General features: G+C 47.3%; 1 protein-coding gene across 3 annotated transcripts; it reads left to right on the top strand.

Annotated features, from left to right (window-relative positions):
• Positions 1-1,102: 1,102 nt before the first annotated feature.
• Positions 1,103-20,986, top strand: DNAJC16 (DnaJ heat shock protein family (Hsp40) member C16). 3 transcript variants are annotated; one of them, XM_056543293.1, is made up of 16 exons: positions 1,288-1,447; positions 3,623-3,651; positions 6,512-6,694; positions 6,832-6,898; positions 7,728-8,058; positions 8,999-9,183; positions 9,283-9,387; positions 10,548-10,706; positions 11,922-12,052; positions 13,401-13,581; positions 14,277-14,459; positions 14,838-14,914; positions 16,214-16,294; positions 16,379-16,477; positions 16,553-16,723; positions 17,973-20,986. In XM_056543293.1, exons 3-16 carry the CDS (start codon positions 6,528-6,530, stop codon positions 18,364-18,366), a joined length of 2,331 nt encoding a protein of 776 aa, XP_056399268.1. In that variant the 5' UTR covers positions 1,288-1,447; positions 3,623-3,651; positions 6,512-6,527; the 3' UTR covers positions 18,367-20,986. The 3 variants fall into 3 exon arrangements, with proteins under 3 accessions (XP_056399269.1, XP_056399267.1, XP_056399268.1); XM_056543294.1 differs by lacking the exons at positions 1,288-1,447; positions 3,623-3,651 and adding an exon at positions 1,103-1,259 and having other exon boundaries at positions 16,556-16,723; XM_056543292.1 differs by lacking the exons at positions 1,288-1,447; positions 3,623-3,651 and adding an exon at positions 1,103-1,259.
• The last annotated feature ends 910 nt before the right edge of the window (positions 20,987-21,896 follow it).

Below are 21,896 nucleotides of genomic sequence, written 5' to 3'. Positions count from 1 at the left end.
TCTGTTCAGACAGGATAATACAGGTTAAAAGATTACTTAGAGGAAAAGAAGGGGTTAATGTTGGTGACAACAGATGAGATGGGGAGAGGGGAGGGGTTAATGTTATTGGCAATGAATGAGATGGAAAGGAAGGGGTTAATGTTGGTAACATTAGATAATATGGGCAGGAAGGCGTTAATGTCGGGGGCAATGGAAGATGTGAGCAGGAAGGGGTTAATGTTAGTCACAATGGATGATATGGAGAGGGGAGGAAGGGGTTAATGTTAGACAAAGGATGATATAGAGAGGAAGGGGTTAATGTTAGTCACAATGGATGATATGGAGAGGGGAGGAAGGGGTTAATGCTGGTCATAATAAATGATCTGGAGAGGAAAAGGTTAATATTTGTTACATTGGATTATATGGAGGGGAAAGGGTTGATGTAAGTGACAATAGATAATATGGAGAGGGAGGAAGGGGTTAATGTTAGACAAAGGATGATATAGAGAGGAAGGGGTTAATGTTGAGAACAATCGATATGGAGAGGAAGGGGTTACATTTGGTGACCATGAATGATATGGGGAGGAAAGGGTTAATGCAGGGGACGATGATTGGTATGAAGAGGAGAGAAAAGGGTTAAGGTCGGTGACGATGAAGATATGGAGAGGAAGTGGTTAATGTGACAATGGTTGAAATGAGGCGGAAGGGGTTAATGTTAAGAACAATAGATGTAGCGAGGAAGGAGTTAATGACAATGGATGATATGGAGAGGAAGGGGTTAATGTTGAAAATAGATATGAAAAGAAAGGGGTTAATGACAATAATTGATATTGAACCGGGAGGGAGGGGTTAACGTTGAGAACAATAGATATGGACAGAAAGGGGTTAATGATAAAAGATGATGCGGAGAGGGGAGGAAAGGGTTAAGTCACAGTGCAGAAACATGGAGGACGCGAAGTGTCAGGTCCATTGCTATAGCAACCAGAGGGCGGTGGGGATTAGATCACGTGATACTTAGGAGGCGGGCCCTTTAAGGTATCCATAGCAATGCTGACAGGGAAACAGGACTGCCTGTCAAGGAATTCGGCCGCTGATTGGTGGATTCTCCTGACAGTCGTCCAGGTTCGGTGAAGGTTGGAGGGCGGGTCTTCAATTCCGTCTTCCGGTTCCGTGTGTCGGGGAGATTGAGGCCGTAATGGGGCAGTGAACCGGGAGCAGCGGAACCGGGAGAGGAGCGGGAGCCGGGCCACACACCGGAGGACACAGCGCGGGGACACGAGGTGAGGAGAGGCCGCGGCCCGGGGGACCTGAGCGGAGCCGCCGGTTACATCATGTCCTGTTATGTCATCTGAGGCCCCGGAGCCGCCATCCGCCCCACATAACAGGACGTGTGAACAGAGCCCGAGAACGCCTGCGGCTTCTACACTGCCCGGGGAGGCCGGAGATATATCTGTATATAACACTGCGGGTATATACCATGTATACGGGACACTGCAGGTATATACCATGTATACGGGACACTGCAGGTATATACCATGTATACAGGACACTGCAGGTATATACCATGTATACAGGACACTACAGGTATATACCATGTATACAGGACACTACAGGTATATACCATGTATACAGGACACTACAGGTATATACCATGTATACGGGACACTGCGGGTATATACCATGTATACGGGACAGTGCGGGTATATACCATGTATACAGGACACTGCGGGTATATACCATGTATACAGGACACTGCGGGTATATACCATGTATACAGGACACTGCGGGTATATACCATGTATACGGGACACTGCGGGTATATACCATGTATACGGGACACTGCGGGTATATACCATGTATACGGGACACTACAGGTACATACCATGTATACGGGACACTGCAGGTATATACCATGTATACGGGACACTGCAGGTATATACCATGTATACGGGACACTGCAGGTATATACCATGTATACGGGACACTGCAGGTATATACCATGTATACGGGACACTGCAGGTATATACCATGTATACGGGACACTGCAGGTATATACCATGTATACGGGACACTGCAGGTATATACCATGTATACGGGACACTGCAGGTATATACCATGTATACGGGACACTGCAGGTATATACCATGTATACAGGACACTGCAGGTATATACCATGTATACAGGACACTGCAGGTATATACCATGTATACAGGACACTGCAGGTATATACCATGTATACAGGACACTGCAGGTATATACCATGTATACAGGACACTGCAGGTATATACCATGTATACAGGACACTGCAGGTATATACCATGTATACGGGACACTGCAGGTATATACCATGTATACGGGACACTGCAGGTATATACCATGTATACGGGACACTGCAGGTATATACCATGTATACGGGACACTGCAGGTATATACCATGTATACGGGACACTGCAGGTATATACCATGTATACGGGACACTGCAGGTATATACCATGTATACGGGACACTGCAGGTATATACCATGTATACGGGACACTGCAGGTATATACCATGTATACGGGACACTGCAGGTATATACCGTGTATACGGGACACTGCAGGTATATACCGTGTATACGGGACACTGCAGGTATATACCGTGTATACAGGACACTGCAGGTATATACCGTGTATACAGGACACTGCAGGTATATACCGTGTATACAGGACACTGCAGGTATAGACCGTGTATACAGGACAGTGCAGGTATATACCGTGTATACAGGACACTGCAGGTATATACCATGTATACAGGACACTGCAGGTATATACCATGTATACAGGACACTGCAGGTATATACCATGTATACAGGACACTGCAGGTATATACCATGTATACGGGACACTGCAGGTATATACCATGTATACGGGACACTGCAGGTATATACCATGTATACGGGACACTGCAGGTATATACCATGTATACGGGACACTGCAGGTATATACCATGTATACGGGACACTGCAGGTATATACCATGTATACGGGACACTGCAGGTATATACCATGTATACGGGACACTGCAGGTATATACCATGTATACGGGACACTGCAGGTATATACCATGTATACGGGACACTGCAGGTATATACCGTGTATACGGGACACTGCAGGTATATACCGTGTATACGGGACACTGCAGGTATATACCGTGTATACAGGACACTGCAGGTATATACCGTGTATACAGGACACTGCAGGTATATACCGTGTATACAGGACACTGCAGGTATAGACCGTGTATACAGGACAGTGCAGGTATAGACCGTGTATACAGGACAGTGCAGGTATAGACCGTGTATACAGGACACTGCAGGTATAGACCGTGTATACAGGACAGTGCAGGTATAGACCGTGTATACAGGACAGTGCAGGTATAGACCGTGTATACAGGACAGTGCAGGTATAGACCGTGTATACAGGACAGTGCAGGTATAGACCGTGTATACAGGACACTGCAGGTATATACCGTGTATACAGGACACTGCAGGTATATACCGTGTATACAGGACACTGCAGGTATATACCGTGTATACGGGACACTGCAGGTATAGACCGTGTGTGCGGGACGCTGCAGGTATATACCGTGTATACAGGACACTGCAGGTATATACCATGTATACAGGACACTGCAGGTATAGACCGTGTGTGAGGGGGGGGGGGGGGGGCACATCGCTAAATTTAGAGTAGTGCAGTGGTATATAATGGGGATCGACCGATATTGATTTTTTAGGACCGAGACCGATAATCTGTGACCTTTCAGGCCGATAGCTGATAACTTATACCGGAATATCTGTATAAATTATCGGCTATTTAACCCTGCACCCCCCCCACCCCACCCCCCCACCCCCCGGCCCGCAGAAGCCGCTGCAGATCAATGATTTAAAGCGGGCACTTTAAATCAATGAACTGCAGCGGCTTTTGCGGTGCCATAGACCGTCGCCGCCGCCCGCTTCTCTCCCCCTGCCTGTCCTGGGGTCCTCCCTAGTCCAACCACCGCCGCTGCCCCATTGCCTCCCCCATCCCCGGTGTTATAATTACCTGTTCCCGGGGTCCGCACTACTTCTGGCTCCGGCGGCGCCCTGAGCTGTCACTGCGCGCACTGACATCGACGTTGCATTGAGGACGTCACTTATCATTGCGCTGCGCAGGACGTCTCAGGAGCCAGAAGTAGCGCGGACCTCGGGCCCAGAGAACAGGTAATTATAAAACCGGGGATGGGGGAGGCAATGGGGCAGCGGCGGGGGTGGCGCATTATCTGCATATCGCCAAGGTAATTACCGATAACGTCCAAAATCATGAATATCGGCCGATAATATCGGCCAAACTGATAATCGGTCGATCCCTAGTATATAACTTATCCATAGGGTAGGGCATAAGTTATAGATTGTGGGGGGGGTCCAAGCGCTGGGACCCCTGTGATCTGAACTGGGCCTTGGCAGTCTTCTGGAAGCGTCCGTTCCGATCCCCGCAGTACACCGCGGCTGACACTCCTCCATGTATCTCTATGTATCTCTATGGGATACATGGAGGGTGTGTCGGCCACACCCCCTTACAGCAGACTGCCGGGGCCCCATTCAGGAGATCGCGGGGGCCCCAGCAATCAGACCTCCCCACGATCTATATTTCACTACAGAACTTCTTTTAACTTTTAATAAATATGCAAATAAAAAAATCCCCCACAAACAGTGAGAGATACGGAGAAACATGTAAGTGACACCCACCAAACCCCCCACCATGAGATACAAGAGGGGACACACCTGTACCCCACTGCTCACACTACACATGATGGATCCATCACTAATATGTATAGTAACCCTTACCCTACGTGTTTCTCCACATCCCTGACTTAGTCAGGGGTCAGTAATTGAATTAGGAAAAGTCAAGTAACATAAGAAGAATATAATTGTATCTATATACAGTATACAGCCATATAGTGTGTGTGTGTGTGTGTGTGTGTGTGTGTATATATATATATATATATATATATATATATATATATATATATATATATATATACCGGTGTGTGTGTGTGTATATATCAGTCACAGTCATACACTACATGTAGAGATATATATATATGTGTGTGTGTGTATATGTAGCTCCATACTGACGTGTACCAATCTATATACATATGACATATATATCCATAGGGATAAATACCCTCATATATATATATACACCCATCAATCCATAGCATACCCTGTATACATTACCCTCATTATATAATATTACAGAGGAGCAGAGATCTTTCTAGTGATTATTTTTTGTATTTCTAGTCCTGTGACCGGCACAGGGGGCGTCCTTCCTCAGGGCACCGATCAATCAATCGCCATAATTGTACATTATTACTTTATATTGGGCCCTTTTAGGTCTAAAAATTTCTTTAAAAATATAGAACCCCCCCCCAATAAAAATGTAATCCTTCTCCTTTTTCCCAATATAAAAAAGTAAAAAAAAAACTAACATATTTGTCATCGCTGCGTGTGAATTGTCCATATTGCTGAATTATCACGTTACTCATCCCGCACGGTCAGCGGCGCAAATGCAAAACTCTTTAAAGCACCAGAATTTATTCATTTTGATAAAGATTTTTGTTCCCAACACATCCAAAAAAAATACAGGAAAACTGATCAGAAATTCAACTCTACACGAAAGTTTTAGCGGTAAAAACTACAGATTACGGCTCCTGTCGTCTCCCCCCCCCCCCCCTTCCTGCTGGCTCCTAAATTCGAAACACACTTGTCAGGTCCTGCAGAAATAGAGCGCAGGGGCTCCTGGGAGGGGCCACCACAATGCAGGATACTGGATGTGCATTGACTGGCATTATATAACAGCAGAATAGTGAGTGCAGTGCTGGGGGATAAGACATGATGTAACAGCAGAATAGTGAGTGCAGTGCTGTGGGATAAGACATGATGTAACAGCAGAATAGTGAGTGCAGTGCTGTGGGATAAGACATGATGTAACAGCAGAATAGTGAGTGCAGTGCTGTGGGATAAGACATGATGTAACAGCAGAATAGTGAGTGCAGTGCTGGGGGATAAGACATGGTATAACAGCAGAATAGTGAGTGCAGCTCTGGAGGATAACATGATGTAACAGCGGAATAGTAAGTGCAGCTCTGCAGGATAAGACCTGATATAACAGCAGAATAGTGAGTTCAGCTCTGGAGGTGACTGGAGAATAAGACATGATATAACAGCAGAATAGTGAGTGCAGCTCTGGAGGATAAGACAAGATGTAACAGAATAGTGAGTGCAGCTCTGGAGGTGACTGGAGGATAAAACATGATATGATGTACAGCAGAATAGTGAGTGCAGCTCTTGAGGTGACTGGAGGATAAGACATGATGTAACAGCAGAATAGTGAGTGCAGTTCTGGAGGATAAGACATGATGTACAGCAGAATAGTGAGTGCAGCTCTGGAGGATAAGACATGATGTACAGCAGAATAGTGAGTGCAGCTCTTGATGTGGTGTTTTCTCTTTTGCAGTCAGACACTGTGAGATATGGGCCGCCTTAAACTGCGCCTCCTCTTGCGGTTACTGCTCTTCCTCATCCTCGCCCTGAAGATCCTGTCAGCTGCCGACTTTGATCCTTACCGTATTCTGGGCGTGAGCCGGACGGCGAGCCAGGCGGACATTAAGAAAGCCTACAAGAAGCTGGCCAGAGAGTGGTGGGTGCAGCCGGCGTGATGACCGCACTTCCGCCATTTTGTAGTCCGTGAAGCTGTTTTTCCCCTTTTACCTACAGTTATAGGTTTTGGAGATCATAGTGCGACTTATGGGTTAATAAATGTCCCTTTTCTTTCAGGCACCCCGATAAAAACAAGAACCCCGGAGCGGAAGACAAATTCATCCAAGTCAGCAAAGCTTATGAGGTACGGAGCGAGCCGGAGTGGTTGGGGCCCCCCGGGGCTGTGCTGAGGTGGGTGTCCGATCAGTACAGAGAGGGAAGATAACGGGGAGGCCTCTGGATCAGGTTAAAGGGGTACTCCGCCCGTAACATCTTAAATGTCTGATCACGGGGGTCCCGCTGCTGAGGACCCCCGCGATCTTGACTGTGGCATCCCAGACATCTGATGCGTGGAGTGAAGTACGCTCCGTGCCGGATGACTGGTGAGGCGGAGGCTCGTGATGTCACAGCCACGCCCCCTCAATGCAAGTCAAAGGGAGGGGGCGTGACGGCAGTCCCTTTGACTTGCATTGAGGGGGTGTGGCTGTCACGAGCCTCCGGAGCGGCACCCAATGTTCTTAATGAATGCCGGGTGCAGCAGGGAGATCGTGGTGGGTCCCTAGTGGCGGGACCCCCGTGATCAGACATCTTATCCCCTACTCTTTGGATAGGGTGATAAGATGTCTAGGGGCGGAGGACCCCTTTAAGTATTGGGGGATTGGGCAGTGTTCACACCAGATAAACCTTTATGAAGCGCGGCTCCGCTGCTTTCACTGGATCGGTAGCTCAGGAGGGTGACCGGCTTCTTCCACCATTAAAGTCATTAGGGGCAGAATTTTGTGTCCGTGACGCTGAATGGTTTTTGAGTGGTTATAAACCGTGTGAACAAGACCCAAAGGTCACATAAGGGCAAAGAAACTTCGCAGCCTCTGACACATCCGAGGAGTAAAATAAATCTGCTGAGGGCAGTGACGTCACGTTACACACTATGGCGGATCTATGGAGATTTCACCCTCTGTAACCTCTCACTGTAGATTCTATCGAACGAGGAGAAGAGGACGAACTACGACCGATACGGAGACGTTGGGGAGAACCAGGGCTACTCCCAGCAGCAGCATCACCACTTCAGACACTTCCACGACAGCTTCTATTTCGATGAGTCCTTCTTCCACTTCCCCTTTAATTCTGAGCGCAGGGATTCTACCGATGAGAAATATCTCCTGCAGTTCTCCCATTACATCAATGAGGTCGTCCCCGACAGCTTCCGCAAACCTTACCTCATCAAGATCACCTCCGACTGGTGCTTCAGCTGCATCCACATCGAGCCTGTATGGAAAGAGGTGGTGCAGGAGCTGGAGGGGCTAGGTGCGTGATCTTCTCTAAATCTGTATATCTTATAGTGTTTATACCTTACAAGATGGCGTCCCTGGAAATACAATATATTACTTATCCTGTATTATACTGCAGAGCTGCACTCACTATTCTGCTGGTGAGGTCACTGTATATACATTACATTACTTATCCTGTACTGATCCTGAGTTATATCCTGTATTATACTCCAGAGCTGCACTCACTATTCTGCTGGTGAGGTCACTGTGTACATACATTACATTACTTATCCTGTACTGATCCTGAGTTATATCCTGTATTATACTCCAGAGCTGTACTCACTATTCTGCTGGTGAGGTCACTGTGTACATTACATTACTTATCCTGTACTGATCCTGAGTTATATCCTGTATTATACTCCAGAGCTGTACTCACTATTCTGCTGGTGAGGTCACTGTGTACATACATTACATTACTTATCCTGTACTGATCCTGAGTTATATCCTGTATTATACTCCAGAGCTGTACTCACTATTCTGCTGGAGAGATCACTGTGTACATACATTACATTACTTATCCTGTACTGATCCTGAGTTATATCCTGTATTATACCCCAGAGCTGTACTCACTATTCTGCTGGTGAGGTCACTGTGTATATACATTACATTACTTATCCTGTATTATACTCCAGAGCTGTACTCACTATTCTGCTGGTGAGGTCACTGTGTACATACATTACATTACTGATCCTGTACTGATCCTGAGTTATATCCTGTATTATACTCCAGAGCTGTACTCACTATTCTGCTGGAGAGATCACTGTGTACATACATTACATTACTTATCCTGTACTGATCCTGAGTTATATCCTGTATTATACCCCAGAGCTGTACTCACTATTCTGCTGGTGAGGTCACTGTGTACATACATTACATTACTGATCCTGTACTGACCCTGATTTGTTCTGTTGTTCTAGGTGTTGGCATAGGAGTGGTGCATGCTGGGTACGAGAGGCGTCTTGCTCACCATCTCGGCGCACACAGCACCCCGTCCATTTTGGGGGTGATTAATGGGAAAATCTCCTTCTTTCACAATGCCGTCTTAAGGGAAAACCTCCGACACTTTGTGGAAAGTTTACTGCCAGGAAATCTAGTGGATAAGGTGAGGCTCCGCCCCTGGGGCACTTGGGGGGGGGGGGGCACTGCTATTTTGTATCCAGCGCTCCTGATTATTTCTTCATCCTCGTGTTGTCTCCTCCAGATCACAGATAAGAATTACGTCCGCTTCCTATCCAGTTGGCAGCAGGAGAATAAGCCCCACATCCTACTATTCGATCAAATGCCCCCTGTCCCCCTGATCTACAAGGTAAGGGCCACTGATTAGGGGCCACTCACCATTCTACGTGATATATGGTTTAATTCTATTGAATCTGATGATACAGAGAATATTGTGTCTTTAACGGGTCACACTCATCTGCTATCGTTATGGCGTAAGATTGAATGGGTATTCCTGGAAAACCTGGCTCCAGAAAGTTAAACAGATTTGTAAATTGCTTCTTTTAAAAAAAAAAAAAATCTTAATCCTTCCAATAATTATCAGCTGCTGAAGTTGAGTTGTTCTTTTCTGTCTGACAACAGTGCTCTCTGCTGACATCTCTGCTTGTCTCGGAAACTGCACAGAGTAGAAGAGGTTTGCAATGGGGATTTGCTTCTACTCTGGACAGTTCCCGAGACAGGTGTCATCAGAGAGCACTTAGACAGAAAAGAACATCTCCACTTCAGCAGCTCATAAGTACTGAAAGGATTAAGATTTTTTAGTAGAAGTAATTTACAAATCTGTTTAACTTTCTAGAGCCAGTTGGTTTAAAAAAAATAGTTTTTTCCTGGAATACCCCTTTAAGGCCCCATTGTTCTGCCAGGATGTTTTATTGCAGTGTTTTCCAACCAGTTCACCTCCAGCTGTTGCAAAACTACAATTCCCAGCATGCCCGGACAGCCAACGGCTGTCCGGGCATGCTGGGAGTTGTAGTTTTGCAAGATCTGGAGGTTCCCTGGTTGGGAAACACTCAAAAAGAGACTGTATTATCAGCTGCCAGAAGAGGAAGGAGCAGAACCTGTGCAGTAATATGGCAGTATAGATTAGAAAAGTCCAAGTTTAGGGGAAGTAAGATGAGACTGTATTGTCGGCTGCCAGAGGAAGAAGGGGCAGAACCTCTGCAGTAACATTGCAGTATAGTTAAGGAGGTTTCTACTATAGGGTAAGTCAGAATAAGAATCCTTGATAGCCCCTTTGTACTCTACGTCAGTGTTCTCCGAACTTTAGGTCCACACCTCCAGCTGTTGCAAAACTACAACTCCCAGCATGCCCGGACAGGGAAGCTAAATTTCACAGTAATAGCTGTTGGCTGGAGGCTGTTTTGTATGGGGGGGGTCACTAATAGTGGGAACCCCCTTGATTTCCCCATAAGTTCTATCTTCAGACAGTCTATACTGAGCACTTTTATTAACCATTTCTGTTTTCGGCAGCTGACTGCGTTTGCCTATAAGGATTACCTGTCCTTCGGATACGTGGACCTCGGCCAGAGGGAGACGGAGCAGATGAGCAGTCAGTACAATATTAACATGTACGCCCCGACCATGCTGGTCTTCAAGGAGCACATTCACAAACCCGCCGACGTGGTGCAGGTAAGTTCTGGGACCGGGTGACCCATTAAAAGCGCAACTGCAAAGGTATATGTGAAATGACTCTAGTGCAGCCCTGGGCACCATAGTTATTGTACTAAATTGCATGTAGTTTCTATGTCTTATCAACTCTGCCTGTAAATAAGTGAACCCCCGAACTACGATGGCCCAACATACGATCATTTCAACATGCAATGCTTTTGTATGTCGGGGCCATCGCATAAACGGCTATCCGGCAGCACAGACTGCTTCAGCTGCCACTGGATAGCCGTTTACGGTGCCCGCTGATGATCACTTACCTGTCCTCGGGGCTCTGGCGCGTCCTCTTCGGGATCCCCTGCATCGTCTGCGCTCTCCATCGTCATCACGTCGCTGCCCACGCCGTCCCGTCATCTAATAGGAGCGGCGTGCGTAATGACGTGATGGCGGCGACGGAGAACGAGGATGCCGGGGAAGCAGAGGCCTTGCTGGAGCGTCGGGGACACCCCGGGGACGCGGCCACAGCGATGGAGGGCGACATCCAGGGCAGCGGTGATGGTCCGGAGCGGCGGGGACACGTGAGTATAACCTCCAATACCGGTGGTCTTCAACCTGCGGACCTCCAGATGTTGCAAAACTACAACTCCCAGCATGCCCGGACAGCCGTTGGCTGTCCGGGCATGCTGAGTGTTGTAGTTTTGCAACATCTGGAGGTCCACAGGTTGTCGACCACTGTCCTATACTTGCACGGATCCCTCAACATACGATGGTCCAAACAAACGATGGTCCATTTGGAACGGATTACCATCGTATGTTGAGGGATCACTGTACCTGACCGGCGCGGCTGTGGCACATGCTCAACATGTAACTGCGTGATAGGAGCTGGAGCCTTCTGCTCGGCCTTCTGGGTAACCATAGCCAGCACGAGACCCAGTGCCGTAGAATAAAATGGCGTTGGCTATGGCTCCATTTCCTGTTGCGCAATTAAGTGGGCGCACCTACGGAGGCGGCGTCGATCGAATATTCACAGGCAGAATGTAACTTAGAAAAATAACTATCCAGCTCAGGGCTACATTATAGTCAATATTTATGTAACTTCAGTTATGCATTAATAATAAAGGGGCATCGAGACCGCACTATACTTGTCAGGGACCGCTGTGAATGGTGAATCGGCGCTGGAAGGGATAGAAATTATCATTTATTTATTTATTTTAATATATTTATTTTATCTTTTTGTAGGCACGTGGGATGAAGAAACAAGTGATTGATGATTTCATTTCTACCAACAAATTCCTCCTGGCCGCCCGGCTGACCAATCAGAAGCTCTTCCAGGAGCTGTGTCCTGTCAGGAAATCTCACCGCCAGCGCAAGTAAGTGTCAGCGCTGGGGTCCTACTGGTCAGGCTCTGTATATCTGTGCCTATTTACTTCTAGTACATAATCCAAAAGTAGATAGTGGGCGCTCCAGAAAAGTCAAATTTTATTTATTTTATTTTTTTCATTCACCCATCTGTGTTACATGTTTTAGTCTCACAAGGAGACATTTCCTAAAACAATTTATGATCAGACAGAGTTGCATTTGTGACACAGATGAGTAAATAAAAACCACTTGATTGGACTTTTCTGGATCTCCGTCCTATTACTAACTGATTATGAACAGTCATAAGACCAAGAGGAGAGACTTGGGAAGCAGAGCTCCCACCTTGAGGGACTAGAAGTCTCAGCACTGTGTCGGTTCTTCACAGTACATAACGTACAAGATATTAATTACCGTATTTTTCGGCGTCCGCAATTTTTCTTTCCCAAAACTGGGGGGGAAAAGTTGGTGCGTCTTATACGGCGAATACACACCTATCTGGTCGCTCCCTGCGGCCATCAACGGCCGGGACCTGCGGCTAATACAGGATATCACCGATCGGTGATGCCCTGTATTAACCCTTCAGACGCGGCGATCAAAGCTGACCGCCGTGTCTGAAGCGAAAGTCGGGCTGTTCGGGACTGCCGAGGTGAAATTGCGGAATTGTGAAATTCCAGAACAGCTTACAAGACACCGTGAGGGACCTTACCTGCCTCCTCGGTGTCTGCCCCGTGCCGGGATCCCCTGCATGGCGGCGCTCTCCTTCGACGTCATCATGTCGTCGCGCACACCGTCCTGTCATCCAATAGGAGCGGTGTGATGACGGCGACGTGATGACGGCGACGGTGAGCGTGGATCCCGGGGAAGAAGACGTCCGGAGCGTCAGGGACACCCCGGGGACGCAGCGACAGCGATGGAGCGACATCCAGGGCAGCGGTGACGGGTCCGGAGTGGCGGGAACACGCGAGTATCACCTCCTATCCAGTGGTCTTCAACCTGCGGACCTCCAGATGTTGCAAAACTACAACTCCCAGCATGCCCGGACAGCCAACGGCTGTCCGGGCATGCTGGGAGTTGTAGTTTTGCAACATCTGGAGGTCTGCAGGTTGAAGATCACTGTTGGGTGCAGAATCTATTTTTTTTTCTAGATTTTGCACCTTTAATTTTAAAATTGGGTGCGTCTTAAATGCAGGTGCGTCCTATAGGGCGAAAAATACGGTACCAGGAAGATATGAGGGTTATAACAAGTGGAATTAAATGCAGTTTAGGCTCCTTGTGCTGTGGTTTCCCCCTCCCCCAGACCACTGCGGTCCCTGCACATCACTCCCTTTTATTGACAAAGTTGCGGTTTGTTTTGTGCAGATATTGTGTCGTTCTGCTTACTGGGGAAGGTGAACCCTTCAGAAAAACCTACGATTCCTTCTTGGCTTTTGCTTCCGCCAATACCAAAGATACTGTCCGGTTCGTCCACGTCTATAAGGAGCGACAACAAGAATTGGCCAGCTCGCTGCTCGGTGAAGATATCAAGCCTGGAGACTCCTCGGTATGTACCGCGATGCTATAGGATTATACTGTGAGCACAAAATACCTGCTCTAGGCCTCAGGTAGATAAGACATCAGAGTGCCTCTATATGTTGCAAAACTACAACTCCCAGCATTCCTTGACAGCTGAAGGATGGCCGAGCATGCTGTGAGTTCTAGTTTTGCAACAGATGGAGGTACCCTAGTTGGGAAACCCTGATCTAATTAGATCTGTGAACTCCATGTAGCATTGCTGCATCTAGTGTCGTATTTACCATAGGCCAATAAGGCCCTGTCCGGGGGCAGCGGTTTAAGGGAATGGCAGAAATGCTGACTTGTGATACAGCACTACCCCATGTCGCAGAGTGGGCACCAAACATACTGTGCTAGAAAGTATGTGGAGCCGTGTGAACGGCGCTCGTCATCCCTGTGGGCCATGCTGGTGGCGGGAAGCTGAGGCCCCTGTGACCGCCTATGCGGCTGGCAGTTGTGTGAGTATCCGCTCCTTGTCTCCGGCCAGCCCAGCTGTCTATTAGCGGTCCCCACCATCTGACTGACTGCCCTCTCAGCCTGGGCCCGGCGTCTCTCCCCAGGTCCAGACAGGAGGAGGGTTACGCAGGACTCGGGTCAGAACAAAATCGCAATACACCACTGGCCGCAGCTCACATGGTGTAAGAGTTTACTCCTCATTTATAGAAGAACTTTTATCCCTGGCAGGTGGCGATCCTGGAGAGACGGAACTCGGCCGGCAGAATAGTCTATAAGACCCTGGCCAGCGTCTGGAGTGGGAGTGAGGAGAACAAGTTTGCTCTCCTGGATTTCTTAGATCGCTTGAGAAAAGACCCCAGTGTCCTGTCTGCGGAGGCCATCCTGTCCGACCTGAATGACGAGCTCGCTCCTGTAAGTTTGTATGGAAGGTCTTATGTGCCTGGAGGGTGATGGAGCCGACGTCTCATTCACCATTCAGGACACGTGTGCGCTCTGCTGAGTCTATGGGAGGGGGATTGGGTAGAGTTATAGGCCGAACGAGCCAACATTGAGTAATGGAGGTCAGGGCGGTGGGTGCCAGAGACAAGAATAATACAGAAGATGTCTCTAAGTCTGTTATTCTAGTCAAACCTCCTGAAATATGTCCCTTAATTCTGCCATATATGACCAACAAGCCCGTTTGTCATGAGGGAGATTACTTGAAGTGTTATGTAGCGTTAGGTGGTCCTGACCCCCGTCTGTCTGCGCACTCGCCCTAACCGCTTCTTTATATCTTGTCTTTGCCGTCAGGTGTTTTTCCTCCGTTGGTTCTACACTGCAGTTGACTACTGGTCGGATGTATGGGAGAGCGTCCTACATAATAACTGGTAAGTCTCGCTCCGCAGGTTCTTATTCTGTAGGGCATTGTGCACATGGAGGTTTTTCATGCAGAATTTGTTTTAGAATCCTTATATTGGCCATGTGGTTTTTTGTTTTGAAATTTACATCATGTAAAATAAAAGTGACCTTTGTCGCTTATACATGTGGATCCGGTGTCGGGCATCCTTGTCGGAGGTTAGTCCCAGTGAATCTGCTTTAAACATCCCCCTCCCCCTCCCCTCCCTGTATAAAATCAATTAAGTACTTTGCCCTGGATTTCTGCCAGGTCTGCAGGACAGATTTCTCCATTGGTTGTTCAGGACTAAAGCTGATCACCAGCAGTGTTATGTTTCTAGTATCTTGTTCCCATTGTGTAGCCTCATCCCTGACAGATTTAGGAGGGGTTTAGAGGTGATGGTCCTTCTGTTCAGTGAATGTTGTAGGAGGAGTTTACAGGTGATGGCTTTTCTGCTCAGTGAATGTTGTAGGAGGAGTTTAGAGGTGATGGTCCTTCTGTTCAGTGAATGTTGTAGGAGGAGTTTAGAGGTGATGGTCCTTCTGTTCAGTGAATGTTGTAGGAGGAGTTTACAGGTGATGGCTTTTCTGCTCAGTGAATGTTGTAGGAGGGGTTTAGAGGTGATGGTCCTTCTGTTCAGTGAATGTTGTAGGAGGAGTTTAGAGGTGATGGTCCTTCTGTTCAGTGAATGTTGTAGGAGGAGTTTAGAGGTGATGGTCCTTCTGCTCAGTGAATGTTGTAGGAGGAGTTTACAGGTGATGGTCCTTCTGTTCAGTGAATGTTGTAGGAGGAGTTTAGAGGTGATGGTCCTTCTGTTCAGTGAATGTTGTAGGAGGAGTTTACAGGTGATGGCTTTTCTGCTCAGTGAATGTTGTAGAAGTTTACAGGTGATGGTCCTTCTGTTCAGTGAATGTTGTAGGAGGAGTTTAGAGGTGATGGTCCTTCTGTTCAGTGATTGTTGTAGGAGGAGTTTACAGGTGATGGTCCTTCTGTTCAGTGATTGTTGTAGGAGGAGTTTACAGGTGATGGTCCTTCTGCTCAGTGACTGTTGTAGGAGGAGTTTACAGGTGATTGTTTTTCTGCTCAGTGAATGTTGTAGGAGGAGTTTACAGGTGATTGTTTTTCTGCTCAGTGAATGTTGTAGGAGTTTACAGGTGATGGTCCTTCTGTTCAGTGATTGTTGTAGGAGGAGTTTACAGGTGATTGTTTTTCTGCTCAGTGAATGTTGTAGGAGGTTACAGGTGATGGTCCTTCTGCTCAGTGAATGTTCTGTGTCCTTTTCCTGCTGCAGGAGGGAGATGATGCCGCTGCTGTCCCTCATTTTCTCGGCTCTCTTCATCCTCTTCGGGACGGTCATCGTTCAGGCCTTCAGGTACGTGTTGGTTTTCCCTGAAGCTGTGACTTTTCATATGACAGACATTCTTGATGGGTTAACCCTTTGTGTTGTCCCCTTCAGTGATTCCAGTGATGAGAGAGATTCTGTTCCATCTGATAAAGAGGAGCCTGGTGACAGGGAGAAGAGCAGCGAGGCCAACTTCACCAAGGAGAATACTAGGTGAGGACAGGGTGTAGTCATGGCAGGTAATTGCTTCTTCCACCATCCTGGCCACTTACACTTGTTGTTCCCCAGCAGGGTGCCTAAGAAAGGCTTTGTGGAGGTGACAGAGTTAACAGATGTAAACTATATGAGTAACCTTGTGCGGCTGCGCCCCGGCCACATGAACGTCGTCCTTATCCTCTCCAGCTCCACCAAGGCCAGCCTGCTGCAGAAGTTTGCCCAGGAAGTGTACACGTTTACAGGGTGAGTGCGAATATGGGACAAGCGTGGGTGGGGGCGCTGACCATAAGCGTGGGTGGGGGCGCTGACCATAAGCGTGGGTGGGGGCGCTGACCATAAGCGTGGGTGGGGGCGCTGACCATAAGCGTGGGTGGGGGCGCTGACCATAAGCGTGGGTGGGGGCGCTGACCATAAGCGTGGGTGGGGGCGCTGACCATAAGCGTGGGTGGGGGCGCTGACCATAAGCGTGGGTGGGGGCGCTGACCATAAGCGTGGGTGGGGGCGCTGACCATAAGCGTGGGCCGTGTATGTGTGTAATTATTATAGTATAATATAAAAATAATATATTTTATAGTATAATTATTACAGTAAATATTTATAGTATAAATATTATTTTTTAATAGTAATAACATAAAATAATTTTTTTTTTATTCAAATGAATAAAAAAAATTCTATTAAAATAAATAATAATTTATGATTATTGTAATAAAAAATAAGAATAATTTTTATTTGTATTAATATAATACAAATTATTATTTTTTATTTATTACAATAATAATGCTGTTGTTGTTGTAATAAATATAATAAAACATAATATAATTGTTATTATTAAATATTTATAATATGTTTAAAATAATAATAATAAATGTATATATTTTTTATTACAGGGGCACTTTTTTTAACTGACCTATGTTCCCCACTTGACATGTCTCTTTGCTTTTGGTAATTCCTGACCCCTCCGGTCTATATATATATCCGGGCCCTGGTGCTCTATATATAGTTACACTATACTACACTATCCGCACACCTGTTGCGCTTCTGCTGCGGTTGTAGCCTCTATATACCGATGCCGCACAGTTTATTATGAGGGTTTCAGGTTACCCTCAATCTCTATGGGATACTTCTCCGATTGTGGGGGGTCTGACTGCTGCACCCCACCTATGAGCACTTCAGTGCATACACATTATATGGGCCTTCGTAACGCAGTCGAGAGTGAATGTAGTGTGGCCCGAGCATGCGTGCTGATCTCTGTTGCAAAACTACAACTCCCAGCATGCCCGGACAGCCAACGGCTGTCCGGGCATGCTGGGAGTTGCAGTTTTGCAACAGCTGGAGGTCTACAGTTTGGAGACCACTGCAGTAGAGGGTCCTCCCCTCTCCTGGGATAACGTTTTAATGTTCTCGCTATGTCAGGACGCCCGTTCGGCTCTGCTATGTGTATACCGTATACCCTCCACATGTGAATAATATGTCGCTGTGTCTTGTGTCGCAGGAGCAGTTCCCTTCACTTCTCTTTCCTGAACCTGGACAAGCACCGCGAGTGGCTGGAATACCTGCTGGAGTTCGCCCAGGACGCGGCGACCATCGCCTACCAGTACGACGAGCACTTCCTGGAGCGCGACTACACCGGGTACGTGCTGGCTCTGAACGGACACAAAAAATACTTCTGTCTCTTTAAGGCGCACTCCACCACGCCGGAGGACGAGAAGCTCTCCGATGAGGGGGAACTCTGCCCTCCCGGCGGGGACTCTTTAAGGAAGATTTCCCTGGGCTCCGGGGCGGGCCACATAAAGAAGAAGCTGAATAAGCTGTCGCTATGGATGGAGCGCCTCCTAGAGGGCTCGCTGCAGAGATTCTACATCCCCTCCTGGCCCTCGCTGGACTGACGCTATGCGGGGGGAGGGGGGTGCGGAGTCCGATCAAACTGTGAACATTGAGACGTTCGTCCTGACGTCGGGATCTTTCACGCCGTTGTGGCGTCATCCAATCCTGCCGATGGGCAAAGACTGATGGGATTGGGTGGGGGGGGGGGGAGGGGGCTGCCCCCTTTGTTACGGGAAGTGAGCGCTCCGTACTGACGCCATTGACTATCACATACTGCCTGCTTATGTCTTAAGTTCTCTTCAGCTACGTCAAAGAGCTTTAAGCTGCCCCCGAGGAGCCCGGTGCGGCCTGAACGTTACAGATGCCTCGTACCCCCACAGCGACACTAACCCGTCACTTGATGTTTATCCACTAGAGGTCCTTAGTGAGTAACCACCATCTCCACATCACCCAAGACCTGCTGCTGTATCTAAACCTGAAACGCTCTGCAGCTGCTGTATCTAAACCTGAAATGCTCTGCAGCTGCTGTATCTAAACCTGAAACGCTCTGCAGCTGCTGTATCTAAACCTGAAACGCCCTGCAGCTGCTGTATCTAAACCTGAAACACTCTGCAGCTGCTGTATCTAAACCTGAAACACTCTGCAGCTGCTGTATCTAAACCTGAAACACTCTGCAGCTGCTGTATCTAAACCTGAAACACTCTGCATCCGCTGTATCCAACCATGATACACTCTGCATCCGCTGTATCCAACCATGATACACTCTGCAGACGCTGTATCCAACCATGATACACTCTACAGACTGTCTGACCATGATACACTCTGCATCCGCTGTATCTAACCATGATACATCATTGCAGCTGCTGTATCTAACCCTGATACACTCTGCAGCTGCTGTATCTAACCTGATACACTCTGCAGCTGCTGTATCTAACCATGATACACTCTGCAGCTGCTGTATCTAACCTGATACACTCTGCAGCTGCTGTATCTGACCATGATACACTCTGCAGACTCTGTATCTGACCATGATACACTCTGCATCCGCCGTATCTAACCATGATACATCATTGAAGCCACGGTATCTAACCATGATACACTCTGCAGCTGCCGTATCTAACCCTGATACACTCTGCAGCCGCCGTATCTAACCATGATACACTCTGCAGCTGCCGTATCTAACCCTGATACTCTTTAGCTCCGAGGTTGACTGTGGACTTAGCAATAAGGCACTCCGCTGATCTGCCGGGATGAGACGCACCGCAACGCTTTATAGATGACGTTCTCCTCCCTTCTGGAAATGCCGCTCAATCATGACGCGATGGCGCGAATACCGGAGGGGGGGGGGGGGGGGTGTATCCTTTTTTTTTTTTCCTCCCCAGAAATTTCTGTAGATGTTTTGTGATTCTTAAGAGCGCGCGGCATCGCCTGAATCCCGCCATGCTGCCATCCGGAATTTTCTTTGTATCAAGGAACAATGGTCAGGCCTGTGGATTTAGCGTAGGGTCATGTGACCTATTCCGGGATTATTCCAGACTGGGCCGCAGTGTAGTGAATGTAGCTTCTTATATTTGGGGGGGGGGGGGGGGGCCACATACTTATCTGCAGTCAGTGAGACAAGGATTTTTGTGTATTTCATCTTCAATGCCAAAGTTTTTGTCATAGCGGAACGTTTGGAGCGGCGCTGACAGGGATGCGCCGATTCTTAACCCCTTCATTGCTGGAGCCTTGATAAATATACGAATCCCGATTCCCCCGCTGTGTTCTCTGGTATCAGCCGTCGGGTTTAGGTTACTCCCATTACCTCTATAGACTTTTTGCCTAAATCTCTTGTTCTGTAGATGTTTCTGATGACTACACATTTATGCTGCTGCTGGTTTATTTTATATATTATTTTCCGCCGTTCTTTCCATACGAAGCTACTTGAATTTTATTTGTGCGGCTCCTCGAAGCGGCGCACGATCTATTCTCTATGGCAGGAAACTGCGCTGGTCTATTACTGCCCCAAGTGGACAGTTTGAGAACTACAGTCAGAAATAAGGGCAGAGATTTGGGCTGCAGTGAAAGGGCCTCGATACGTAAGGGCGGTGTTTCCCAACCAGGGTGCCTCCAGCTGTTGCAAACTACAACTCCCAGCATGCCCAGACAGCCGAAGGCTGTCTGGGCATGCTGGGAGTTGTAGTTTTGCAACAGCTGGAGACACCCTGGTTGGGAAACACCGCATTAGGGTTTTGCGGCCGCCTTGCGCTCACTACACCTGAAGCCCCGCCCCCTTATGTTTCCGTCCCTGTAGCGTAACGCATGTCTGTCCGGCCTGTAAGGTCTGCAGTATGAAGAGGTTGTCTGGAATTGTTGCATCGCACGAACAATTTATTTATTTATTTTTTTCCTGAGGCAGTGAAACAGTTAAACTCACTCGCGCTGAGATCTTTATTCTTTACAGAAAATAAAAAACTAAAATATAGAAAAAATAAATAAAAAAAATCAAGGAGATGCTGTAAGATCCAGTCCGGACGATCCGTATGCACTTTTTTTGTTTTTTTGTTTTTTTTTTTGTAGGGAGAAAATAACTTATTTTAATTAATTAGTGTTTTTTTTATATTATTTTAACTTATCGTTATTTGTATATTTTTGTTTTTAAAATAATTACTGCATTGGAAACGGAAATAAACTATTTTACTGTGTGAAGTATACGTCATGTCGTCTTATGGAGAACCAAAATGGCCGCTGTCATGAAGGGGAAAAAAAAACAACTTGCTATATCTTAGAGCAGTGTTTCTCCACAGCTGGAGGCACCCTGGTTGGGGAAACGCTGTTCTAGAGACTTATCTAAAGTTGTGATTGGTGTTCGTGGTGACAGAACCCTGCGGGCATCGCTTGGATCGGGCCCTGGACTGAGCTCTCCCGGGTGCGGGCATCTACACCCACTCCCCCCCCCCCCACCCCCCATTAAAGGGGTATTCCAGGAAAAAACTTTTTTATAAATATCAACTGGCTCCAGAAAGTTAAACAGATTTGTAAATTACTTCTATTAAAAAAATCTTAATCCTTTCAGTACTTATGAGCTTCTGAAGTAAAGTTTGTTCTTTTCTGTCTAAGTGCTCTGATGACACCTGTCTTGGGAAATGCCCAGTTTAGAAGAGGTTTGCTATGGGGAACAACCTTAACTTCAGAAGCTCATAAGTACTGAAAGGATTAAGACTTTTTAATAGAAGTAATTTACAAATCTGTTTAACTTTCTGGAACCAGTTGATATAGAAAAAAAAAGTTATTCCTGCAATACCCATTTAACTATTAAGAGGTTTCTTTCCTATGTGACTACTTACCTGCTGGGACCTTTTACCTAATAGGGGATTCACTACCTACCTGCTGGGGGATTCTCTGCCCACCTAACTAGCGGGGGCTTCTACCAAATAGGGGAATTCCCTACCTATCTATATAATGGGGATTACCTGCTTACCAGGGGGCTTCTAGGTGGGGGGGGGGGGGGGGATTCCCTACGTGCCTACCTACTTGGGGGGGGGGGGGGGGCGCTTCTACTTAGAAAAAGGGGGATTTCCTACCTACCTGAGGTCTTTGCTCAATAGGGGGA

This window comes from Hyla sarda, chromosome 10 (assembly GCF_029499605.1).
Source record: "Hyla sarda isolate aHylSar1 chromosome 10, aHylSar1.hap1, whole genome shotgun sequence".
Taxonomy (NCBI): Eukaryota; Metazoa; Chordata; class Amphibia; order Anura; family Hylidae; genus Hyla; species Hyla sarda.
This window is presented reverse-complemented; position numbering and strand designations above follow the sequence as displayed.